Source organism: Cupressus sempervirens, chromosome 7 (genome assembly GCF_028749045.1).
Source record: "Cupressus sempervirens isolate cs-2001-9-10 chromosome 7, ASM2874904v1, whole genome shotgun sequence".
In the NCBI taxonomy this organism is placed as follows: domain Eukaryota; kingdom Viridiplantae; phylum Streptophyta; class Pinopsida; order Cupressales; family Cupressaceae; genus Cupressus; species Cupressus sempervirens.
In genome coordinates, this window is record NC_143124.1 from 860,852,653 (window position 1) to 860,880,178 (window position 27,526).

At 35.3% G+C, this 27,526-nt stretch overlaps 1 protein-coding gene across 1 annotated transcript in view; it reads right to left on the reverse strand.

Moving 5' to 3' along the window:
* Window positions 1–217: 217 nt before the first annotated feature.
* Window positions 218–27,526, reverse strand: part of LOC149550180 (uncharacterized) — a 67,194-nt gene continuing 39,885 nt past the window's right edge. The window contains exons 4-15 of the mRNA XM_089793289.1: window positions 4,963–7,347; window positions 4,817–4,882; window positions 4,595–4,713; window positions 4,310–4,513; window positions 4,124–4,207; window positions 3,202–3,951; window positions 2,803–3,091; window positions 2,549–2,635; window positions 1,799–1,984; window positions 1,582–1,659; window positions 1,217–1,497; window positions 218–1,114 (exon numbers count right to left, since the gene is read on the reverse strand). Coding sequence (XP_089649415.1) covers window positions 383–1,114; window positions 1,217–1,497; window positions 1,582–1,659; window positions 1,799–1,984; window positions 2,549–2,635; window positions 2,803–3,091; window positions 3,202–3,951; window positions 4,124–4,207; window positions 4,310–4,513; window positions 4,595–4,713; window positions 4,817–4,882; window positions 4,963–7,347 — 5,261 coding nt within the window. The 3' untranslated portion in view covers window positions 218–382. The remainder of the gene's footprint in view (window positions 1,115–1,216; window positions 1,498–1,581; window positions 1,660–1,798; window positions 1,985–2,548; window positions 2,636–2,802; window positions 3,092–3,201; window positions 3,952–4,123; window positions 4,208–4,309; window positions 4,514–4,594; window positions 4,714–4,816; window positions 4,883–4,962; window positions 7,348–27,526) is intronic.

Below are 27,526 nucleotides of genomic sequence, written 5' to 3' on the forward strand. Positions count from 1 at the left end.
TATGACCTAGAAATATTTCACTTGCTATATACATATGTTTAGATTTGGTTATAGTATATTTAATGATTTATTACAATGATATTCATTACACTATCATTTGTATTGTACATTCTTGCACTTTTTTGTAAAGTATAAGATATACCTATATTTATTAGTAATTATTTTCATCCTATTTTCGTACTTCCATTTTACATAAAACCTGTCTGCCTACTTAAAATTATATCTTAAAAGTCTTATAAACATAAATAGAATATAATTTTCACAGCAAGTCAAATTAATATCTTAACAGTCTTATAATCATTACATGACATCTATTGAGCTTAAGTGATTATATCCTAGATCACTTTTTCCTCATATACTGGTACTGATTAGAGGGAGAATATCATATCACTGTTCTGGAAGGGCGTGGGAGAAAGCCAGCTATACAATAGAACCGAAATCTTTGGAAAGCCTGAATGCCATCCATTGATACATTGTATCTCTCCAGTGTTGACTTCATTCTCTTCCAACTTGCCAAATTGTGCAACCTTATTTTTTCGTTTTCCATATTTTGTTGCTTCTTGCCATTCTGTGTTTCGAGCATCTGTTCTCTCATGCCGTTTATAGCTTTCTTCAATTCATTGGACATCTCCTTTTTCATTCCTTTCATTTCCTCTTTAAAATCGTGGGACAGATTGAACATCTGCTTTTTCAACTCTATCATTTCTTCTTTCAAATCATCGGACACCTGCTTTATCAATTCCTTCATTTCTTCTTTCAAATCATCAGAGACTGGCTCTTTTAATTTCTTCATTTCTTTCTTCAACTCGGCCATAGATTTCTCTAGTGTATTAAGTTTGTCAATTTCTTTCACCAACCTTTGTGAAGTATCTTTCTCCACGTTTTTAGTATCATCTGTAGTTTCATTCAGATTTTCTTCTTCGTTGTTTACTTTAGCCTCTCCCAATATCTCTTTCCTTTCGGGTTCACTTTCGTCCCTGCCAATCCTTGTCGTCTTTTGGTATTCTCTTTCATGTTGTTCTATTAAATGCTCCACGATTATTAGCAGTGAAGGCTCCTTCGATTCAGAGGTTTCCAAATTACTAATCTCTTTCCACTTAATTTCTTTCCACTTCTGCAAAACATGGAAAAATATTGTTGTGTTAAACTTCATATTTTGTACGACATCGTATCAGTTTCATTCAACAGCAGTTAGTTAAATTGCAGACCGCCATACCTCAATGGCAAGATTCATGTTTTCCTGCCATTCCCAACAAACAAAAATCCAGGTGATCAACTGTACTTGCCATCCTGCTAAAATCTTTGCTTCTTTGCTCACAGAGAAGATGTACCACACCAATCTGTGGTAATTGAGAAGGCGCTTCCACTCCCGAGGAAGTTTCCTACTTTCAGTAGCCAACCTCTGAAAGTAGAAAAAGGCATCCTCTTCTCCTTGGCTATATCTCACGAACAACATTTCTCTTATAAGAATTGATGAACTGTGGTTTTGCCGATTGCCTGAAACCCCAAAGAATATGAATTAGTAAAATACAAAATTGAAATACAAAAAGATATCATTTGTATTTCCAGTTGCAACTTCACCTGTTTGTGAGGGAGCGTCTTCATTTGCATCTTCACCTATTTTTGAGGGCTCAGTTGTTTCTGGTAAATTGGGAGGACCTATAGAAACAGAAACGTAGATAAAAAACTGGTATTTAAGTATGAACATGCATTTAACTTCTGTTCTGCAGAACAAACATGTGTTTATTATTTTAGAGTTCAATAGTAACATAGAAGTTAGAAGCTTATGACGGATTACCTGTTTCTTTTTTTCCTCTCCACAGCGATTGGAGTCCATCTATACAGTCAAGTACAATATTTCTGACAGGAAATTTGAGCAACCTTAAGCAATATATTCCGCTGTAAACCCTGCTTGAACTCCTCTCATCTGTAGGCTGAATTTGATGGTGGACGGTGATTTTTCCCGCGTTGACAATTGTAACAGCTTGTTTTAATCATGCATACAATTAGGAAAATTATGATCCAAACAATTAGGAGTATCAGTTAGTTAAAACCCAAAATTATTTCTGCTTTACAGCAAGGTCAATGGAAAGTAAAATATATAATTTGGAGTTAAGTATGTAGTGATGTATCAGATCGTTTGACAGTTCGGGAGTTCTAGAAATTTCTCATGCAGTTCATACGATGAGCAATTTTCCTGTAATCAGCTTTATCGATCAATCAAAAATAAAAAAATAACTTCTTTTGTGCACATTGCTCTGTTTTCCCTTGTTTTCTTTTGTGTGTCTGTATTCTGTTTTTATCACAAATTGTAGAAAATAATCTTGAGAACCTACGACTGTACCATCACATTTCGTATTTGTAACTAGTGGAAAACTCAAACTGATGTTAGTCAATGATTTCTAGTAAACTTTTGTTCTACAGAATAAACATGTTACTGAACTTATGAGAGATCTGTTCTGATCGTCACCCATTTCTGATATTTCTGATGTGGACGACATATTGATATTTATAAGGATTACCACTAAGAATTGTTTTTTAGCCTTACCCGTTTCTGGCACATCTATGACTTGGGCTTCATCGTTTTGTTGTTCAACTTCTCTTTCATCGCCACTTGTGAATGATTCTCCATCATCTAGGATGAGAATTATGGATAAGAATTTTGTACAAGCAGCAACATAACTTTAAAGGCAAAATATGTGTTTTTGAGGAATCCTGGAAGAACTCCATCCTTATGTTTTAATATGTAATAAATTTGTCCCTACTCTTTATTAAAGATTTATTGTCCTTTATAAAACTTGCCTGGTTCTTCACCGGCAGGGGAAGGGGCTCCTTCTCTATGTTCATATACACCCAATTGTGCTTTTAGAAAGCTGGCCAACTCTTCATCGCTAGGATCAGGGAGGTCCAGTGGCAGTTGTATGATTTTTTGTAAATACATGTCTACCAATTCTTGACTAGTTTTCAAAGACCTGTTAGCCTTTCCATCTCCATATTTCTTCATAATTGCCCTTTGCATTAGTCTTTTATCCATTCCCATCACCACATTGATCTCACACTCTGCCAACACAATATTAATGGCTGACAAAACCTGTTACAGATTATATAAATGTATTAAAAGAAACAGGAAATAATAAATCAGTAAAATCCAAATAAAAGGAATTAGAATATTCCGAAGTGAACAAATTACAGGTAAAATACCTGCAAGATAACTGATTCCTGACATCTATCCAAATCGTCCACAAAAACGATTATTCGAAGATTGCTCCCTGATGCAGGTGTTATCTTCAGAACCTCTATGGATTTTTCAAGGCTTCTATGATGGAAAAAAATTGATGTTGCCCACACATACGATTCAATAATTAGGCGCCATAGCACTGTGAAGGTGGTGAAAATCCAGCCAAAGACAATGAACACTTTGTAGGGATTTTTACCAATTTCGTTTTTTAAAAATGTAATATCTGTGATTACTGTTTCTTGATAGCCCAATTTGTCAGAATGATCCGGAAACGAAATATACTGCATCAGTTGAGTACTAACGGGTTTTAGTATACCCATTACAGACCTTGTTACAGTCCATATGGTGACAACTATGGCTGCTGGCGGCCATGCATATTTTGCTTTTCCCCATTCCTTCAACTTGTCACTGTCAAACAGCACCCATATAATCCAAGTCAACGAACATACTAAAACCAGTGCAAGGATAGAGGGAAAGAATATTTCGATCCATAGATTGTATTTGTTCTTTCTCCATGTATTTCGGCAACAGGTGCTCAGCCATTGAGCTTGGCTCATAACTCCTTCCAATTCTTTGGTAATCTCAACAGCCATACCGGCTAAGGCTTCTGTATCATTTCTATATTTCCATGCATTGTATTGAACAGTTAAGACTGCAGGCACGTTTTCCTCTGCTGATGAATCTCCATTGGGCCGCGGCGCATTTGTTTCAAACTGAGAATGACAATGATGATCAAACAAAATCTAAGATTTCAAAAAATAAGATACTTAGATGCATTATAAAATAATGTAGAAATAATACTGATAATTTTGGATTGATATCTGAACAATATTTCTTTAATCTTTAAGAAATTAAAATAGTTAAATAATTATTTTTTACTCTTACCATATCGCTGCTGTCCATAGCAGCAAGTGATTTGAACACCTTCCGATACTTACTGTTATACTTGTTGTTTAGAAAATTCCCCAACTATCAAACAATAGATTTCGTTGAATATTTAGTCGCGGATTTATTAGATATAACTTGGAAAAGTTTATACAGGAAAAGCAGTATATCGATTAAGATATTTACCTCTTCCTGAATTTTTTTCGGGTTCAAATATCTATGAATGCTGTGTCCATTAACTATCTGTTTGTAAATGTTTTCACACTTTTTTTGCCCTTTCCTTGATAATTTATAAGATTTAATATTAGGCAATTCTAAAGCTGTACTGGGTAGTTTTGAGGATTCCAACAAAGCCATTTGAGCAGCTGTTGTTAATAAAATCTTCTGAGTCTGGAACGTACGAAAACAAGCAAAGTTTAGATAAAGTCGACTGCTCTAGATAAAAGTGTTAAAATTGCGATTAGATGATACCTGGAACATGAGGCTTGATTTCCCCATACCCCAAGTACCAGTGATACCGACAGCTATGGGGGGCTTTGTGTAAGGGTTCAAAAGCAATGCAGCAATACCCTGTGCATAGTCCACTCTCCCTGTTCAATACACATATTGGATTATAAATTTATGCATAAATCAACTAAATTTATGATAGCTAGCTCATCAAACAAAGTAGGAGGAAGTGAAAAAAAACATTACCAAGAGTGTCTACTGTAGCTGGCCTGTCGTTTCCCTGTTCTTTGATCGTGTCAATTAGCTTTGAAACTGAAAACAAAGGGCGCACTTTATCAATAAATTGCTGCTATGATGTTAATATGGCTGCAGAAGTCGGATAGAAAAGTTACCTCTTGTTACATTATCTTGGATTGCTGGATCTAATCCTTTCCTCCACTCACTATCGAGAATTTCTCCCCTCTGGTAACCTCTGATGATTAGTTCTTTCGTCATTTCAAAATCTCCCACAGAAGCAGCCATTCTCAACAAATTGTTTTCTTTCTTGTCAGTCTTTTTATCAGGAAGAAACTTGCGAAGCAAATTGTTCTTGCTTAGATTGTGGTCAGCAGTGCCTAAACCTGCTGCAGAAGCCCATAAGAGGAGCGATTTCTCTTCTTCTGATTCGCATCGCTCGAAAAGAGCTTCTGCCAATTTCTGTTTGTCTCCTTTTTCTGCTTGCACGGCATAATGAAGAGCGGTTCGACCATCGCAGTCGCGTTCTCTGAGAGGGTGGGCACCACAATCCAACAGAAATTTTACTGTATCAATGTCTCCACGTTTTACTGCCTTGTGGAGGGCTGTTTGTCCGAGGAAGTCCCCTCTTCTTAAATACTTTTTTGTAAAACTGGTGTTAGAAAGAAGCATCTTCACAAACTTGACGTTACCTTGTGAAACAGCAACATGCAATGGAGTCAGGCCACTGCGGTCTGTCAAATCCTCCACAGGCAGAACTTTTTCCACCCATTCATTGAGCAATGGCACTCTATCTTTATTCAAAAGTGTCTCCAATGTTATCAGTAACGTCATGATACTTGATGTGGGCTTAGGCTTGGATTTTTCTTTAACTAGGTCAAATAAAGGGTTCCGGCGGTCTCTATCTTTCATGTACAATAGTTTTGGATTTATGTTCAGAAGAATTTTGCAGAGCTCGTCATGTCCATTCAAAGCCGCCTCGTGAAGAGCAGTCCTCCCTCTTCTGTCGCGTTCAGCCACCAAGGTTTTATCTTTTCCCGGAGTACTCAATCTGGATAAAATAATCTCAATAATGTGTTTTGCATTTTCCTCATCATCGCGCATAGCAGCCAAATGCAGAGCCGTTTTCCCGTCTTCATCACGATCACCATGAGCTGGCAGCTTTACACCTTTGTCATACAACTTCTCAACTATATCTGGAGAACCAAATAGTAAAGAATAGCGGAGGAGCTGTTCCTGATCCACTTTACTAAGATAATCTTCTGGCTCTTTCGACTTTGATAACAACTTTGCTGTTGAAGCATAGTCCTTGTTAGCAATAGCATAAATTAAAGGCGTGTTTCCTGTTTTGTCTTTTAAATCAACTAATTCCCTAATCTGCGGACTTTTCATAAGAACATTTATAAGTTCATCACTCCCTTCTCCTTCAAATGCATAGTGTACAGAAGTCATGCCCTTATTGTCTTGAGCATTCACCGAAGCATTGAGTTCAATAAGCAGTTGACACAAACTCGCGTTTCCCTGTTGAGAAGCGATGTGAAGAGCGGTCATCCCATTCTCATTAACTGCATTCACAAAGCGAGTTCGGCTCTCCTCATCACACCTCTCCAGCAAAAGTTTTGCAACCTCTCTACTCACATCTTTGCTCTCATAATATTCCGCAGTGTTGTGTAAGGTGGTGTCTCGTAGGTCGTTATGGATTGCATAGCATCCTGCAGGTTCAGCGCCGCATTTCAATAGCATCTCTACAACACCAGCGGAAAATCTCCCCACAATTCCCAAACGTTGTGTTACGCTGAATAGAAGCTTGTTGAGGACACTGTAGTTACCCGTGTCATCGTAGCACCTCCACATTGCATTATGTTTAAGCATCTCACTGAATCTGTCTGGGTCCCCACCCGCTCTCTCCTCCATATCAGACAGAAACTCTCTCGCGCAATTGTGCCAGCACTTATGCGAGAGTGGCTCGTGGATGATATCGGATCGAGCACATGAGAGGCGTCGGAGAATGGAAGTGGTGATCTTCAAATTATTCTCGCTCTCTCGCTTTGTTTTCATAGACTGTATAATACCAAGATTCTCCCATGAACGGGCTTCTACAACACGGCCCGCAAATGTTTCGCAGACAAAGCTCCAGAATGCCTCTGCAACGTCTCCAGTCTGTACAGACTCTGGAAGAAAATATTCGTCACCCCTCAGTACCTCTCCTCTTTCTTCTCTTACAATTTGCATCAGGCCACTGAGTACCTCTTTGACTGAATCTGTGCCTGAATACTTTGTCGTTCTTCCCTTCTTACGCGCAGCAACTTCCTCAACCGCAAGTCTTCTGGCCAACCTGCCAATCCCTTCATTCATCTTTTTAAACTCCGCGGCATTGGCAAATGGTACATTTCCTCGTCTCACATCACTGAGTTCCATAGTCTGAGAATTTGACCAAGAGTTAACCAACCAGTAAACAACTTCATAATTCCAGTCATCCACGCACAAAAATAATGCCACTTCTTTTCCCAACTTGCTGAGATTAACGTCATGGTATGGAGTACCTGAAAATACATTTGACTAATATTAATTTACTTCAAAATAGTAATTAGTTGACATTATACCAACTTTAACTGCAGCTCGATTGTAATCTTCACGCCGGACGGAATGTGAAGCGACAATTTTAGAATTTTAATCGATAAGCGAGTATTTTCTAACGCTTTCCATTACAAATAGTCGGATTTGATCTTAAATACATTATTATTAGTCCCTGTCTTATTAGGCAGTAGACTTATGTTTTCACCTAGATTATAGGTATTAATCTGCTCCTTGTTTTTCACAATAATATCTATTAAAAACAATTTCTAATAATTAAAAGTTTTTTCTGATTGGTCATATTAATTTTCTTGGTGGTTTAATTATTTTGAAGGCAAAAATAAAAGAGCTATTTTCTAGCACACACTCTATGTACGATGATTACAGCTAGGTTGGGTTGGCTTCTATACGGAGGTGGGAAAAATAGGGTGGCCTTTCTAGGTGTTCGATGGGCATCAATAAATCCAGCCTTTATTTTTGTACCTTCTCTACCATTATATTGTCATTAAAAACTTTTACTTTACTATTACTTTCTTTCAAAAATTGCAAATTCCCCACTGCTACATTCATGAACGGTGCATATTCAGCTGCTACATTTGTGAACGCTGCTTACAGATATTCGGCTGCTACATTTGCAAACGTTGCTTCCAGATATTCGGCTGCTACATTTACGAATGTTGCTTACAGATATTTAGAGACAACATTGCTGCAACCATACCAAGTAAGAGGTGTTCAATGTTGTTTTATTTACTACATTTGAAAATATGGCCGAGATGAATGTTGTTGGACTTAAATTTCTGTTATTCAATCTCTGTTGGGTCTATTTTAAATAAATTTGTAAAACTGAAATATTTAATAATGACATTTTCTGAAAAAGAACCCGAGGTTAAAGGTGTTGATTGAGGAACAAATTGGAGCTTTTTAACGTGCAGAATACCTTTCATTTGAGACTGTAAAAGCATTACTACATTACCACAACTAGAAAACAACATCGACATAGAGGAAATTTGTCATCTCACAGAGAAAACGCCACCACTTGAACAACGGTCATATGCAATAACAACCATGTCCATTTTCATGTACTCTCTGAACTCAAATAAATGTAAAAGGCCCTTCTAAAATGAAACATGTAGATTTTGAGTGAAACCACCATGGTTATCCAACAATGGAGGCAAAATCGAGTAACATATGCAAGAATGGAGGCAAAATCAAGTAACATATGCAAGATGCTTAGCCCAATAGACAATGTGTAGAATGAGCTTGAAGGAGACCCAAACTATCTACATTCTGCTACTGAAAGAAAAAATCCACTATACAACATTTATATATTAAACAGGCCACAACAAGACCCCATGACAAACAACAAAGCTAGAAAAAGGAATAACCTATTTTTAAGACTGTAGAGCAAATAAAAACACCCAAGCCAGAACTAAATACTAGTACCAAGTGGATTGATTCTCTGAAGAAGGAAAACTAGAACAAGGAAGTAGCTAGGAAGGAATCTGTGACCTTACATTAAGGTTGCAACTCAAGGCTTGAGGCTATTGCCAGCTGAAATCCATCCATAGTTAATTGGAACTGTCCATTTCCTTACTTGGCCATTTCCTCCAAGATACTCATCACAAGATCTTTCCCTGTATTATTGTATGAAGTATCATCTTAGGTTCTTGCCTTTTCATTATGTTCACGAAAGAAACGAGATCATCTCCATCATTGTTCTCCCCATCACTCAAGAATATAACAACCGATTTTCTCATGTCCTCTTTTTGGCTTCTGGTTTCCTTGATCATTAGTTTATGTGCAACACCCAATCCAGATGAATATGTGGTTCCTCTAGCGACGTGGTATTGAATAAGTGAATCGATAGTAGCCTCCTCCATATCTTGAATTTCTACAGTGACCCTTGTAGATGTGTTAAGTAAGACCACTGATAGTGAATCTTCACATATTGTTCTTAATCGAGCTTGAATAAACCTCAAAATGGCCTCATGTACACATCCCACCTTACAGTCATGATTGCTAAATTTGGCCATTGTAGGGCCAATATCAAAGCAGCTCATTGAACTTGAGTTATAAATCACAAAAATGACATGATAAGGAATATTATTAGAATGATCATAGCCAAAATGATGTTCATCATCAGTCACATAGCCTGCAGAGTTCATTCATTGCCCTATTTTTGAGATGGGTTCGTGCCATGATTTCTCAATGCAATAGGAGTTTTTAGAGCCCTTGTCCTATAAGTTGTGCTCCTCCGATTTGCAATAGTGATTGCACAGACCAAAACTCATTTCCCTCTTCTTTTGTGCAAGGATCAACAAATCTAACATATTCCCGGTAAGTCTCATGAGTCATCTCATCTTTAGGAACATTAAAATGAGGTCCATATTTTAGAGTCTCATGCCTAGGACCATCATGGAGCTTGCTAGTGCACATCTCAGAGCCTTTACAGGGAAAAAAATGGATATGACCCTACCCCTATTTCTTGCAATACATATTGTAGATCTTAGCTTCTCCTTTCTCTCCCCATTTATACTTTTGATCTTTAATGTCAATGTCTTCCTTCTTTAAAATGAATCTTAAATTCCTCATACACCCATGATTTCTTTCATGGAAGCCAAGGTGACCCATTGGACACCAACATAAGTAACCGCAGACCCAAATATTCAATCATTGCTGCTAATCCCTTTGCCAAGAAGCAGTGAACCAGATGCAAACATAGCAGGGCTAGTATCGTCCACAACAACCTTTTTTCAAAGAGCTCTTATATTAAGTAATTCCACTAAGAACCTCACTCCTCAAAGAACTGTACACCATGCAAAATAAGGTAGCCTGCACAATGTCGGATGGATACATTTTCTTCATGGCCTCTGTTGAGATGTTACTTAACATTGGGGCCATCTACCATTTGGATTGGCACTTGTCATTCTGACAGGCTCAACCTAAGTGATAATCAAAAAATATCCTTTATCATATTTCTTATGTAGATGAATTATTAGAAATTTATGAACTTGAATTTTTTTATCCTTAAAAATGTTGATGTCTTGAACTATAAAATTTTCACTAATTTTTGTTTACACTTAGCTCTATTAAATGTGTTCTCACTGCTGTGAATATGGTTTAATTTCATGCTAGTTTAGTGTATGTTATTTTCTTATTATATACATGTCTTCTTATAGGATCTTTTATGTGTTGGATCAATAAAAGTTTCTTCTCTTTCTACTTTACTAATGTAGAGTTATTATTCTACCTACATCTTTCTCATTTGCAAAGGAGGCAAAGACTTGTGTCATCCAACAATACCCCACCTATACCCCTAATCTACCTTGATAGTCACACATCATTTATGAGGGTTCAAATATTCAAACATGGTTGATGAATGCCATTTTACCAAATAAGTTACTCAATTTTACTAGAGGTAAAATACAATTGGATAATAGCTACAAGTGTTTTCTGATGTGGTCAAGTTAGAGGTCTAAAGTTAATAGATGGTGCAAATGTTTTTATTCATTTTCTATAAACAAAATCACAATTACAATAGGGGCCCCCATGTTTTATGAATGATGTTATGTAAGACTTAATGCAAGGACAATTAATAACTCTTGAATTTCGTGTTCATGTGCAAAGTCTTCTTAGTAATACTTTGTTGTGGAGAAATGGAAAATCAATGTCTACAATGCTTACAAGCTTTTTCATGTTTGTAGATTGATATGTTTAATTTATTTTATATACAATCAATAGTTCTTAATAGTAGATGGTCCTTAGTCAAATAGTTGTATATTTCTAAAGTTGTTTAATTTGTTGAATGTTTCATTAGTTACATAAACAATTGCTAAATGTTTAAGGCACCAAAGAAAAATTTATTTGTATTTTATGTCCTTACAACATATTCTATTGAACCAAAAAAATTATTTAATTAAGTATGGTATATAAGTTTGATTTCCTCATACAAAATATACTCTATCATATTAACCTTTCCAAATTTTTTAGATTGTAGGTTTTTGAAAGCTACAACTCACAGCAGTAAAGAAATTTGCAGCCTCTAGGATGAAAAACTTTCTATCAACTTTCTACTTATCAATTTATTAGTAAACTATTAAAAAAAATCTACAATTAATTTTTTACTAATAAAAAACATGTTATAACTTTTTCTTTTCTTTATAATAAAAAATAAAAACATTCATGTTACCAAATTTTGCTTGTCTTTTGCTTAGCATCCTTCTATGTTTTTAGATTTTTACATTGTGATCCTTCATTGTGTTGTACTTCTTTTATTAGCATCATTCTCTGCTCATGCATCTATTGTATCTTTCAACTATCTACTTGATAACATTATGAATTTCTTCTGAACTAATTGCAATATTTTTTCAAAAAAAGATTATGTTGCTTGCACTCACAATCCTACTTATGCTCTTTTAGTTACTAGATCTAGTTGTCAAACTTGTTAATAACTTTGTGAACTTAATATTTTTGAGAGATACCTGAAGGTTTCTCTACTCTTCTTTGAATGCTAATTGATTTTGTATTTTTCTTACATCCCTTATCATTCAATAAGTTGGTTGGATCATGTTTTGCATGTCTTGTTTCATCAAATAAAACTTAATAAAAAATTTACCTATTTCTATTTTGTGCCAACAATATAAATTGTAGAAGTGTTGTCCAATTAGCCAATTCTTGCATTTTCTAGCAAGGACAATTTCCCATTATGTTTATTTCGCATTCAAGATAGTAAATGTTTAATGGATAGGTCATCTACTAAAAGGTAAAGCTTGTTGATCAAAGAACATGTTGCACACTTCTCCTTTTTGTTTGATAATTTTGAGCAATCCAATCAGGGATGAATTTAGGGGCTAGGCTGAAAGGAACTATGTGCAACATTGCCCAAAGATTCTTTTATGCATAGTTGTAATGTTTTAACCATCCATTTTTTCTAAAAGGCAAGGACTTAAGCTCCATTAGAGCTCTTGTTATTGATAAATCATGAATAATTATATATACTTATGTGTGTGTGTGTGTGTACACCTATTATTATTAATTAAATGATAATTAAATCTAGAGACATATCTCTTCTCGTATTAATGTGATATTCAAACATGCATTTGGAACATATCAATACAATAGCAATGTTATTACATTTGCAAAAGTGATCCCAGTTATTCAACATGGTATTAGAGCCAAACTGCAAAAGTGAAAGATGATGAAATGAAGCAAAGACACCTTACAAAGTATTGTGGCAAAAATTAAGGTCATATATTACAAAGGATCTTTGTCCATTCATCTGCATAAGGATATCATAATGGAAAAATGACATCAAATCACCTTAGGAAACATCTACGAACCAAAATATATTAGCTACCAACACTACAACATCGAAGGAAATAAGTTGTATGTGTTTGGATTAATCCAAGATAATGTAAATCGACATCCAACACAAAAATTATCTCAGATAGTACAATTCATGATATATCCCTCTACTCAGCCACTCGTAAACATCACACACTAACAGAAGAATTAAACTTGGGGAAAAAAAGTCAACTTTGACTATTTAACACTTTTGGTCTAGGAATTAAGCTTAGTGTGTGATAGTTAAGATGTTCCCCTTTGCTCCATCAAAATTCGGTAATCCAAAATATTATCTACATGTAGAAGAATATGTATTACAATATTTTATTGAACTGTAAGGATTCCTTGTGGTATATCTTCCATTGTGAGTGTAAATGAAGAGAATGAGAGCTTCACTCTTAGGATACAATCCAAACCTTTGACTACCTAACATTTGGTAGAGTTCTTGACCTTGACATGTATGCATTGTTGAGTGCAGTAAGTTTTTTGTGGAAAACTATATCTCATTTTCTCTTTGCATTGTCTCCTTTAGTTTGTATCACTATGTATGCGCTCAAAGGGAAAATGATGGATTTTCTATTGCAAACCGAGCCTTTGACTATTTTCATGATTTCATGTCTTCTTTTGAAATGAGTTGGCTGCCATGGGATTACACTCACAACAAATCCCTACTATTTTCCATTCCTTACCAATTATAAATATGTGTTGTAATGTATTATAGTTGGATTTCAAGACCATGGCATTCAAAATTGAGGTGTGCTATGGAATGGTGGTAGACAATAGTACAGGAAGCAAAGGCAGAGACCAAGAGTGAGGAGAGATAAAAAGTAAAGGGAATGCATTCAAATTTAGAATTCAATCTACTAAGAAAAATGTCACAAGTGCAAATCCAACTACAAAAAAAATGACATTTGTCATCTAGGAAATAGCAAAAAGTGCCAAAGGTTTAAATTACAAGGAAGAGCAAATGGGTTGTAGAACGGAGATGAATTTGTTATGTGGGGATAGTGAAGTGTGAGTTCTAAGTTTGTGGACAATAATTTACATTGGAATTTAAAAGTTGCATATCGCAAGCTTGTGAAAGCCAAACATATGAATATTCGTATTTTGTGATATTGTTAATTTGAGTGATACACCCTTCATTGCAACTCCTACAAATGAGACTATGATAGAGACATCACTCATTACTGTGGCAATTGCAAAATGGAGTATGACTAAATAATCATTGATTGTTATCAAATTCTCCAAAAATCGTGTGAGATATATTATATATGCATTTGTAGATAATTTATATTTTATGAAGTGTGACCATCAATCAAGAAATATCATTAGTAGATATTGGATGAAGCATTGCATTTGTGAATTATCTATTGATGTTTACTTGAGGAATCCCGTGGTTTCATAGGAAAACATAGTTGTTATACCATATCTCAAATGCAATTGCCATCACCCATCTCAACTATGTATGACATTGATCAATTATGGATGAGGAACAATGTGAACCTTTAGTCATACATTTGGTGAAGATTGTGATTTCTTATTGCATAGACATCTCTCCCTGAGTAATACAATAATGGAAATGCAAATCAAGCTCTTCCTTATAGTGCTTTTGTTGTTTCTCCAAAATAGTCACTATGTAACAACGTTAAACCGTTTAGAGAATACATAGGTGTGGAAGATCTCAACATGGTATAGTGATAGAATGGAGTAATTCTTAAGTTCATGATAGATTGGGACATCTAAGAACTTAATGTTTGCACCATCAAGTAGAGATGTAAAAATGAAGTAAATGTCACAATCATCTTAGTTGGCACTTTTGTGCAGTTTCAACCATGGAGTGTGTCATTGTACAATGCATTCTTGAATCTATTGAAAATAATATAAAAAGAAACATTAGAAATTATATAAGGCAACAAATAAAGATAGTGTAAAACAACCAAAAATAGGGGGATAACCTACATGTTAACCCCACACAACTTAGTAGATGAAGGACCAAATCACTCGGTCAACAAAGAAACTACTCCAGAAAATCACAAAACTAAGAGTATTTTGAGTAATGTTAACACCTATCAAAGTAGTGTGTTAAACCATGTGAAAAACACAAACTTCTTTCTAGAACAAATGCAAATAGTAAGAATAGAATGTTGCTCTATTTTGCCAGCAACCAAACACACAGTGAAATAAACAAGGAAGGTGAAATGTCCCCTTTTCTGATTTTGTATGATATTTCCAACCTCTAATCAGATCTTTAAGATCAAACAACTAATATCACAAAGATCCTCCAAATTTCTCAAGAAACCCCAAATCGGGTATGCCAGAAATGGTGCCAAAAGCTTCACAGCTTCACCTATTATTAATAAATCTGAAAATGGCCATTTTTACAGATTTTTCAGCAGCATAACAGCCTACAAATGAAATTTCCAGATCTATATAGCCTTTACACAACAGCTCACAAATGTAGGACAAAAACTATGCTCATCGGGCTCCCGAAATTAACACAAAAATGCACGAAAACACCACAAAAACACTAATAAACTATCTCAGAAGTTTAATCACGTCCCAATACATATATTCAGCTCTATTTTAACAGCTTAAATTTTGAAATACAGTAGCAACCAAAAATGATATGAAATGCTCAACTGAAAACACCAAACTCATGCAAAAAACACACCCAAAAACCCACAAATCTACACTGTTCAGCACAAAGGCAAACTCTGTATGAGCATGCACATGGAATGGCTTCAAACTCCCGTCCTTAGCCTTCTTGGAAACCTGAAAACTCCCATTCTTGGGTCTCCCTGGAAACCTGCAAACTCCCGTTCTTGGGTCTCCTTCTCCACAGGTTTGGCAGCCTCTGAAGAATAACAAAGAATGAGCAAAAATCAAGTCTGGAATGAGCCCAAAATGCCTCCAAACCCCTTAAAAGAGGGCATAACTGTAACTCACGTCCAAGAGAAGTTAATGAAACATATTTTAATAATAATTTTCATTTATTAGTCCAACAGTTTCCAAAGATTAACCCCCTTTTTCTGAAACTTCACTTTCTTGGGCCTGCCTGCCTTAGCAAAGATTATTATTTTTTGATTATTTGAAAAGGGGACATGACAAGTCCTCCCCTCCCAAACATTGCTTGTCCTCAAGCAATGGCTGAAAAATAAACCAATCAATCCACCTGGATCCCAAATGTATTCATGAACTATACTACTACCAATTAACATAGGCTCCTGCAATATCCTCTGCAATATGACCAAGAGGAATCCATAATCAAATGGACAATTATAGCTCCACCAAACTTCAAAATCACAACTTCCACAGTCAGAAACCCATGAGACACAAACTCTTAGAACATCAAAACCCAAGTAAAGTGGACTACCAACACAGTAAATACCATCAATGCATTCCACTGGCCTATACAGAATGTACAATCCAACTTTGCAACAATGGTGAATGCTCCCGAATGAAACTGTACCAAGTATGGAGAATCCACACACTATACAATGCCTGTAGTCAACACAACTCTATAGATCATCGACCACTATCTCATAACCATAACTACCATGCGCCCCATGAACAAGTGGTACAACCCACTGTGACTGATCACCAGCTAAGTCAGGAGATGTCATAGCCAAAGGAGTAGAATCAATAACAACACCTGTTGAAGCATCAGTCTAAAACTCTTGCTCTAAGTCATGTATTATCAAGATGTCAACTATAGAACCTATCACCATGTCATGCCCATCACAACCCTCATCCTGAGGTGTCAAACTATCCCATAACTGATGACAAGCACTAGGAACCAAAGTACATCTTTGTATCATCATCTCATCAACATGGTCATCAAAGGTAAATTGATGAGTGTACCTCATAGTGTAATGCCGATAGAATGCACCAATCTCAGTTAGTGGCTCAGACTGTAATCCAGATGAAACTAACTGCAATTGATCATTAACCATGTTGGAACTAACTACTACCTCCGAAGATATCACCAAGGGAGTAGTATTACTAGCAGGAACCATGCCAACTGTCGACTCACCAACATCACACATGATCTTTGATACATCTCTAGTCTCCGTGCCTTTAGTACAAGAGGCCACCATCCTGTCAGGCATACAATAATCTGTTACAATACCCAACTCAACTAAACCTGACTCTAGTGGGAATGAACCTGATATGCCAATGTTAGTATCAATGATGGATGCATCCCCATCTCCACTATCTCTGACAATCTCAGCCATGGACATCCTCGAATCACCAAACACCATAGCTTGTGACTGTATAGAATCAGATAAAGAATGTAGTTGCTCTAACTCCATGGTCACCTTAGCCAAATGAAACTGTGACTCCTTGAAAGCCAACTGTGTACTCTCAAGAATCTCAGAAGTCACCTCAAGCTGCTCAGTAAGCTCACTCACCTCATCTTCCTTGGCCAACAATGCATCATATGCTGTACTACCCCACTCCATAAGATAATCTCTATCAGCTACCAACTGCATATAATTCTGTCTCAAAATCCGAATAGCCTCCTATAAAGAGTGGATCTCTGTCAAGGAAAGATAACTTCCTTCCTGCTCATCACTAGTAGGAGAACCCCATCCATAAACTGCTAACAACTGACGAGCAGCATCAAAATGTTGGCAAGTGATAGCAATGTCTTGGTCACTAACTCTCAACTAATTAGACACATGATGGCACTAGCTTAACTGTCTCCTACAAACCTCCTTTGATGCACTGTCTAAAGGAGTATCCTCAAAGTTACTAGTCTCTAGAGTATTACCATCCATGTCCTGTGAATCAACTCTAAAGCTCATATCAACATACGGAGTATCAAAAACTATAGCACTGTTGTCCAACTCCTCTGTACCCAAAGAAACTAAGTCTTCAAAATTGCCCACTACATCCTCCTGGATGTCATCAATGCCAATATGATCCTGGGACTCATCTGTACACACTGCCAAATATGAAAGATCATCAACACATTCCAGCAAGTATGGTCGACTGGATATATGAACAAAGCCCAACACCAATGTATAAAAACTAATACCAACATTAGACAAGCTGCTAGCACAAGAAAAGACAACACCATGCAATCTACTAATCAAATCCATGATAGCACCCAAAAAAACATTGCTACCAAAAAGTGTTAAAGATCTCCTGTCAACTAAATCCCAAATGCCAATATAACAATCTTGAGTCCATATTTGTAAACTAGAATCAGTTGGTAACTCAAGCAAAATCCTCACTTGAGTAATATGACCAATACCAACTAACTCCACATACCTATCATGATGAGATAATGAAGTCAAAATACTATCTTCACTCACCTTCAGCTGGCGGGATAAATCATGTGAAGTACTACTTGCCTCAACCTCATGTGATGAAGCATCTAACTGCGCCTGGTACTCTTTCTCAGCAAAGTCATTAATGCTCAATGTCTGCTCATCTCTACCAGGTATCTCACCATCCTGCACAACAACATCCTCATAATCATCATCTGAACCCACTACACTGTAGTCACTGCTTGTTGTAACTATACCATCCTGAATACCTGTGGCATCACCCTTTGACAACCTGTAAACAATTGTCTCAATTTGAGTATCAAGTTGACCGTTACTATCAATCTGTGTAATATCCTTTCCCACCACCTCCTGTGGCAAAGTAGAATCTGAGACCTCTACCTGGCTATCAGCTAGTTTCTCAAACTCCTCATGCAAGTTCTTGGGAATTGTGTCATTTGTCCTGCGAAAAAATCTGCCAAATAGAAATCCAGTCAACTTATCCACCTTAGCTGGGTCAGATAACATGTCATTCATTATACGGTGGTGCTCAACCAACTGTTTAGACATGTCATGGCTTATTTTCATAAGTTTATCTCAAATTTCTAAATAACCATCCTTTCTACTATTTTGACTCTGGCTATCAATTGTCCAAGATCGTTCCCTCTGAGACTCTGTACTATACCTATCCATTCTGGATAAAGTAGAGTGTAACCCCAATAGGATATAACTTCTTCAAACACCAAGAACTAACATGCAAATGATTAGAAGTAGCATGCAACCATATATTTGGACATGCAACTGATTAGAAGCAACATGCAACCACCAAATTATGACATGCGAGATCTTGGTAGTTGTCAAAACTGACATGCAAGATCTGGGTAATTGTTAAAACTGACATGCAAACTTCTACAACCACCAAATTCACCAAGAACTGACATGCAAATGATTAGTAGTAGCATGAAACCATAGATTTGGACATGCAACTGATTAGAAGCAACATGCAACCACCAACTTATGACATGCAAGATTTGGGTAGTTGTCAAAACTGACATGCAAGATCTAGGTACTTGTCAAAACTGAAATGCAAACTTCTACAACCACCAAATTCACCAAGAACTAACATGAAAATGATTAGAATTAGCATGAAACCATAAATTTTGACATGCAGCTGATTAGAAGCAACATGCAATCATAAATTATGACATGCAAGATTTGGGTAGTTCTCAAAACTGAAATGCAAGATCTGGGTAGTTGTCAAAACTGACCTGCAACTTCTACAAACCCTCAGGCTGGCAAGATCATGGCTCTAATACCACTGAAATGTCCCCTTTTCTGATTTTGTATGATATTTCCAACCTCTAATTAGATCTTTAAGATCAAACAACTAATATCACAAAGATCCTCCAAATTTCTCAAGAAACCCCAAATCGGGTATGCCAGAAATGGTGCCAAAAGCTTCACAGCTTCACCTATTATTAATAAATCTGAAAATGGCCATTTTTATAGATTTTTCAGCAGCATAACAGCCTACAAAATTAAATTTCCAGATCTATATAGGCTTTACACAACAGCTCACAAATGTAGGACAAAAACTATGCTCATCGGGCTCCCGAAATTAACACAAAAATGCCCGAAAACACCACAAAAACACTAATAAACTATCTTAGAAGTTTAATCACATCCCAATACATATATTCAGCTCTATTTTAACAGCTTAAAGTTTGAAATACAGCAGCAACCAAAACTGATATGAAATGCTCAACTGAAAACACCAAACTCATGCAAAAAACACACCCAAAAACCCACAAATCTACACTGTTCAGCACAAAGGCAAACTCTGTATGAGCATGCACATGGAATGGCTTCAAACTCCCGTCCTTAGCCTTCCTGGAAACTTGCAAACTCCCGTTCTTGGGTCTCCCTAGAAACCTGCAAACTCCCGTTCTTGGGTCTCCTTCTCCACAGGTTTGGCAGCCTCTGAAGAATAACAAAGAATGAGCAAAAATCAAGTCTGGAATGAGCCCAAAATGCCTCCAAACCCCTTAAAAGAGGGCATAATTGTAACTCACTTCCAAGAGAGGTTAATGAAACATATTTTAATACTAATTTTCATTTATTAGTCCAACAGTTTCCAAAGATTAACCCCCTTTTTCCGAAACTTCACTTTCTTGGGCCTGCCTGCCTTAGCAAAGATTATTATTTTTTGATTATTTGAAAAGGGGACATGACAGAAGGAGACAACATAAATGCAATAGGCTAGAAATATGCAAGATTGATTGCTTGCTTTCTATTAACCAGAAATGAACTAGTATAGAATTGAAATGTAAAAACTACAACTAACTACAATTGTTGTTTTTAAAATAAACTTGTAGCAAGTAAAGTTGCATATGAATAAGTTTGGAGCTACTTAAAGCTCTCATAAAATAGAACTAGAGCAATCAGGGCTCAATAGATTAAAAATGTGATGATGTTGTTCCGAAAAATACCCAAAAGTATTCTTTGTTGCTACTGTTACACATTAATAGCTCTACCAAGCTAGACTCTACTATTGAGAACAAGAGTTAAAGTAACTACCCATAAATACAAGCATACAATATATAGAATAGAGAGGAGAGAGGAGAAGACTGAGAACCAAACTTTGCCCCTCAAAATTCAAATTCAAACTCACCTACCACAATGAATGTCTTTGACTATTGGAGCTTTTGCTAGGTAGGTGAATGTGAGGCTCCAAGGACAAATAAATTATTTTATAATTCCAACACTCCCTATTTATTCTGAGCTGACAAAATGAGAATCACTGTTATGCCAAGACTTGTTCTTAGGTGCACAAAATTTGCTATTCCCAACGGCATAATGAAAATGTCTACTAGCTATTGCTCGAACTTCAACTTGGTTTCACCATTTTTAACCATTAAGATCTTTATCTTCTTTACCCAATGGTGGTTGTTTTCACTTCTTTCCTTCATCTCCAGACATGTCTCCTACACAAAGATCTTCAACTCCCAAAAAAATAAATGCCGAAATTCACAAGGATATAGGGCTAATCAACTCTGATACCATGTAAAACAACCAACAATAGGGGGATAACCTACATGTTAACCCCACACAACTCAACAGATGAAGGACCAAATCACTTGGTCAACAAAGGAGCTACTCCACAAAAGCACAAAACCAAGAGTATGTTGAGTAATATTAACACCTATCAAAGTAGCATATTAACCCATGTGAAAAATACAAATTGCTTTCCAGAACAAATGCAAACAACAAGAACAAGGTGCTGCTCTATTTTGCCAGTGACCAAAAACACAGTGTAATAAACAAGGAAGGAGACAACACAAATGTAATAGGCTGGAAGTATGCAAGATTGATTTCTTTCTTGCTATTAACCAAACATGAACTATTAAAGAAAAATGTAAAAACTACAACTAACTACATCTGTTGTCAATAAAATAAAATTGTAGCAAGTATAGTTGCATATAAATAAGTTTGGAGCTACTCAGAGCTCTCACAAAATAGAATTAGACCAATCACTGCTCAAAAAATTAAACAACTGATGATGATGCTACACAAAATACCCAAAAAGATTCTTTGTTGCTGTTGATGCACATTAACAACTCTATTAAGTTGGACTCTGCTCTAAGAACTAGAGTCAGAGTAACTAGACCCAAAAATACAAACATACAATATATAGAATAGAGAGGAGAGAGGAGAAGACTGAGAGCCAAAATTTGCCCCTCAAAATTCAAATTCAAACTCGATCACCTACCACACTGAATGTTTTTTACTATTGGAGCTTCTGCTAGGTAGGTGAACATGAGGCTCCAAGGACAAATAAATTATTTCATAATTCCAAAAGATAGAACAGAAGCATGATGAAGTGATGAAAATACCAACCTACATAAAGTAAGGCATGAAAAGTCAATGAATTAAATAATAAATTGACCAAGACATTATTGATCTGACCAAGGAGGATCAACTAAATAAGGTCTTATATATAAGAAAACTCTCATATTTACTGATGGCACAAACACTTGATCAATAATGTTCATCAAAGGGCCAAGTAAATACATATAAAGATACGAAGTGGATATCAAGCGACAAGAATACTCACACCATTCACAAGGAATAAAATGTTGATAGAGACTGAGTCTATGGAGTAAAGGCTAAGAAATCCATTAAGAAGGAATTCAATAAAATCTATGCTTTCAAAGGAAGAAATGCAATAATGCATGCAAGGATGGAATTTGAGTGTCATTTGATTATATGCCCTCTTTATATCACTTGTGGTCAATGGCGCAATAATTTATACAATGATGAACAAATCAATGGATTATGAGTTGTTATAAGTTGTTGAGTGTTTAAACATCAAATCAATGCACTAAACTCTATCTTGGTGGTGAAATATGGAATTTTGACCACTGTTAAGAGGATATGGAATATATTCATAATAAGATCTAAGAAAATTTGTCTCCAAAATATAGCGAAGGGAAGGGCACAAAGAAGAATTATTAGAGGACAAGGATATGGATTATGGTGAGATAAGAGATCTCTGTCTATATTAAGAAAAACACAATATGTGTATATATGTATGAGGGAGCAGCCTAATATTCCTTACAAAAATAATTTTGAAAATTCTCAAAAATAGAGTATGTTACTGAATTGAAAACATAGGACAGAGACTAAAGAATGTTTTGGACTTGAAATTTTGAGAATTTGATTTTGATTGATAAGTGTTTTTGTCACTATTGCCAAAGGAGGATTTTGTTGACATTATAGTCAAAGTTTGTTTATTAGTGACTCACACTTACTCAAATGTTTAGCAGCTACTGAGCTTATCTTACAGTCTACAATGTTAATCGTTTAATCCAGGCTCCACCAAGTTCTATAATTGCTACTAAGTTCTAGAATCAATATTCAGTTCACACCAAGTAGTATCCATTGAGTTGATAAGTAACAGTGCAGACTGAGCTTCTTAGTATTAACTGGTTGCATAGTATCAACAATGGTCACAAGTATCTACCGACTTCGTAGTATTAGTGATGTGAATCTAGTGTTGATAGAGCCAAGAAGTGTCAATCAAGTGATTCAATTTATACTGAGCTCACAGTGTTAGTGTTGATCGAGTTGTGCAGTGTCAACCAAGTGATTTAGTTAATATGTCGAGTTTCGTAGTGTTCACCAAGTCACCTATGCTGACCAAATTCAGACTACTTGGAAGTGATTAGTATGAATTGGGCTTCTACATCTACTGAGAGCATGATGATGCTGAGTGTTGACAATGTTTGCCGAGTATTAGAACCTCACCAATTTTTTCTTTAAAACCCAAGTGACAAAAATTGAGCCAACTTTGTGCACTTTGGTGAAATTTGTATTGTAGCCAACTTTGATGAATTGTAATTTGGCTAGTATATATGAAATGTATCGTATCACATCCAAACAATAATAATAAATGTGAGATATAATAAGAGCAAAAGTGTGAATTGAGAAAGCTACAAGTAGTATAAGGAGAAGCAAAGATTTATCTATCACAACAAGGTGATCGTTTACACTTCAAAGGAATCTCAACTAGCAAATCAGAGTTGCAAGTCACTGATTACCCATTGGTTCATCTTAACAGGTGGAACAGTTAAATCCTTTGACAAAATACACTTAACAGTCATTTGCAAATCATTTTATTGAATGCATACATTATTGTATGTTTTGTAAATCTTTTAACAAGGTGGAACTTACAGTCCTTATTGCTCCTAACAAGGAAGATCATCAGAAGTGATCAATTGTAATACTGCAGTATAAAGCTTGTGGGTATCATCCCCACCCCAGTTTTACTTTCTATTTGGAAGGTTTCTGGGTCACCATATCTTGTGTCAATCTGTTATGAATGTTTTATTACTTTCAGTATTTCATGCATGCAATCAGATCAGTATATAAACGAAGGATTGCTTGGTTTAATAAGATTGAGCAGTGGCTCGAGTGCAATTTCCCCAGCAACCATGCTGGACTGGCTCATGGAGAATGGAAGTAGCGATCATCAAATTTTTCTTGCTTGTTCTTGTTGTCTTCATTGTGAGTATATTTTTAAGATCCTCCCATTAAAGAGCTTCAACAACATGGCTCGCAATTTTTTTGCAAACAAAGCTCCAGAATACATCTGCAACATCTTCCCTTTGTACAAACCCTGGAAGAAAATATCCATAACCTCCGTAGCATATAAAATCCCCCATCTGATAGCTAGTGAGTTATTCTTCTTCTCTTAAAATTCGCGTCATGCCACTCAGTACCTCTTTCACTGAATCTCTGCCAAAATACTTTGTCATTCTGCCCTTCTCACGCACAACAACTTCCTCACCCGCGAGTCTTCTAGCTAACCTACCCATGGCATTGTTCATCTTATTAAATTCCATAGCATTGACAAATGGTAGATTCGTTCCTCTGACATCACTGAGTATCATCATGGTTGGAGAGTTTGACTAAGAGTTGAGTAACCAGTAAATAACTTCATAGTTCTAGTCATCCACGCAAAAGAATAATACCACTTCTTTTCCCAACTCCCTCAAATTAACGTCCGCATATGGAGTACCTAGAAATAAATTTGACTAGTTAACATCATACCATCTTCAACCATTGGAACAATTATACTCTGTATCCGGGATGGAGATATTAAGAAGGCTTTTTGGTGTTTTTTAACCCGGCTGAAATGAACTAAGGATATATATTTTCCCGCTCCCTTCTGCTAATCATCTAGGCCTGAAATATGATGGTCGTATTGGCTGTTTTAGCATTTTGGATTGTATATGATAGTTGAAAATTTGTTAGACCATACATAAATTCATTATTCATAGATTAAAATTCTAGAAAATCATTGACATAACATTTAAATTTATTACTAAATCATTAATATTTATAGGCAACTCAAGATTTTACTTAATAATATAGTTAATGTAATTTTATAATATGTATAATATATATGTATCATAAATCTTCTTATTTTATATTATATATGTTTCTATAACAAAATATTTCTATATTTTTATTTTTATATGTTTCTATTTTGATTATTAAACATTTAAAATAATTTAGAATCTTGATAAAATAGAATATAATACGTTTAAAAATTTAGTTTTAGTCACTTTTAGTATGTAATTTATTTATTTTTTATATTATTTATTATATATTTATATTAATTTGAAAATTTGAATTTAGAAACTTACTTTTATTTGAGATGTTTTAAATATTATTAATTGAAAGGTGATATGTTACTAGTTTATATTTATTCTTTTTTAATTTATAAAATATTTAAACTTAAAAAGATTTGTTAAACTTTTTTTGAACTAAACAAATTTGATAATCAATTTTTTTATGAATAAGTAAAATGAAAGGTGTTAAAATAAGTTACCCATCATTAAAAAAAAAAATCATATGACAAGTAGGGGTGACCATCAAATTCCAAGCCTAATCATGGCTTAATTTATAGGGCATGTTCATTATAATTTGATAAGCTACGACACATTTTTGAAACGTAGGATGTTATATATATATTTGAGTGTTAAAATTTGAATTTATAATTATGATATACTTTTTTTTAATTATTAATTTTACTTTCATTTCATTCAGTTTATTGGTTTTTGAGTGAAACAACAATAGAATTTTACATTATGTGTAATATTGACACAATTATTTTTTATATAAGTACAATCAAGAGGTTGAACCACTTACAATCAACCAACAACAAAAGAACACATCAATAGCTTAGCCAATACCCTTATTTAATAGTCTAAAAAATAACCACAACTAAAATAAAATCAGCAAGAAAGTAGCTCTACTAGCTATCCACATAGAGTAGTTCCATATAACATTATAAATAGTAAATTTACAAAATTACTTAACATACTAACACTATTAGCAATTGTCATTACAATCTTCAAAATAAAAGTTTTCAGCGATCACACAGAGTATGATGATGATCAAAGAAAAGAAATGAAAAGGGGATTTGAGGGAAAACCTTCATTCTTCCTTGTCCCTTGGGGAGAGAAGTTAGAACACTAGAATTCGTAACCAATCACCGAGAAGGAACTTGTAAAGATGTAAGGAGCTTATTTCATCACCCACAATCATGCATTTTTCCTTTTCCTAGAGAAGTAGCTAAAGAGTCTTAGTCGTTACATGTATGGCCTTAACTGAGAAGTCTGCCAGAATGGTGTTCATGTCCCAAATCTATGATCACCCCTTTCAAATTCTCAACCTCCTAAGAATTATCAGGTCCTTGCCCTATGAACCATAAACCTCCTCCTTAACATTGGCATGGCCCATAGTAACTTCCTAAAAGAGACAGAAATCCACATCCTTAATCAAAGAGTGGGGTTTACAAGTGGGGGAGGTGGAGAAAACCTAAGCTAGTGCAGAAAACTTGAGCCATCATGGTGGAGACATCCTTCAAACTTCAACACCCTTCTCAATGGTAAGGTCAACTATTTCCAATTTAAAACTGGTAGAAACACAAGTGATCTCCCTACTCATAGTAGAAGCATCCATTTCTGAAGAGGTTTTGGCACTCTCTATCATTCAACCCTCTTTCTCCACCTCAACATGTTTGTCCCTTATATCATTCTATTTTCTTTTGGTCATACTCTACTTCATCTCACTTTCCTTGGAGTCAAAGTTAGAGTCCAAATCTTTTGGACTAAGCTACCTATTTGTCATATTCTTCTTCTGAGGATATGAGTGCCAATGCCCACCCTCCATCTCTAGCACAGGTCCCCAAGTTAATAGAAAGTTCAATCTTAGGTTTTTTTGTTGTAGAAATATTGACACTAACATTATTCTTATATATTGAAGGTATATCAACTCATGCTCATAAAACATGTAGGTATTGCCAATTAGGAAAAGTAATTTTAAAAAAAATTAATCTATAAAAATAGTTTTTGAATTTATATATATATTAAAATAATTATGTTGGTTAGAAATTTTTTCATGCCATTTTTCTAGCTCTATAAATGTCATGGTATGTCCTTCTATTGATTAACAACCTAAAGAATTCAATTTAGTAGGTCCTATTGAATTCTTGGAAAGCCTTTAAATATTTCCTCTATATATTTAGATTGTAATATTGAATTTGTGTTCTTGATGAAAACTCTTTTTTGATCTACAATGATAACTCTACCTATGGCTCATAGAAATCATAAGGATGAGTATGAGATTCAAATAAACTAATATCAAATTTTTTTTTATAACAAACTAGACAAATACTCACACCTGACAAGTTAGTCACAACACAGATTCTCTAAAATGATCATTGCAACCTAGTCCCTAAAATTTCCATGTTTCATTCTAACAACAGACTACCTAATTTATGGTCATGGTTTTAATTGAAGAGATTAAAAATTTATTATCATTGAAGGCTTCCTCTTCATAGAAAATTAAGAATTCTATAGAAGATAACAAGTCATTACAAGGTTATTATGCAAACAGGAGGCAATACAAACCTTTTGGAAAGGAAATAATGTTATTGAAGTACCATTTAATGGAGGAAAAA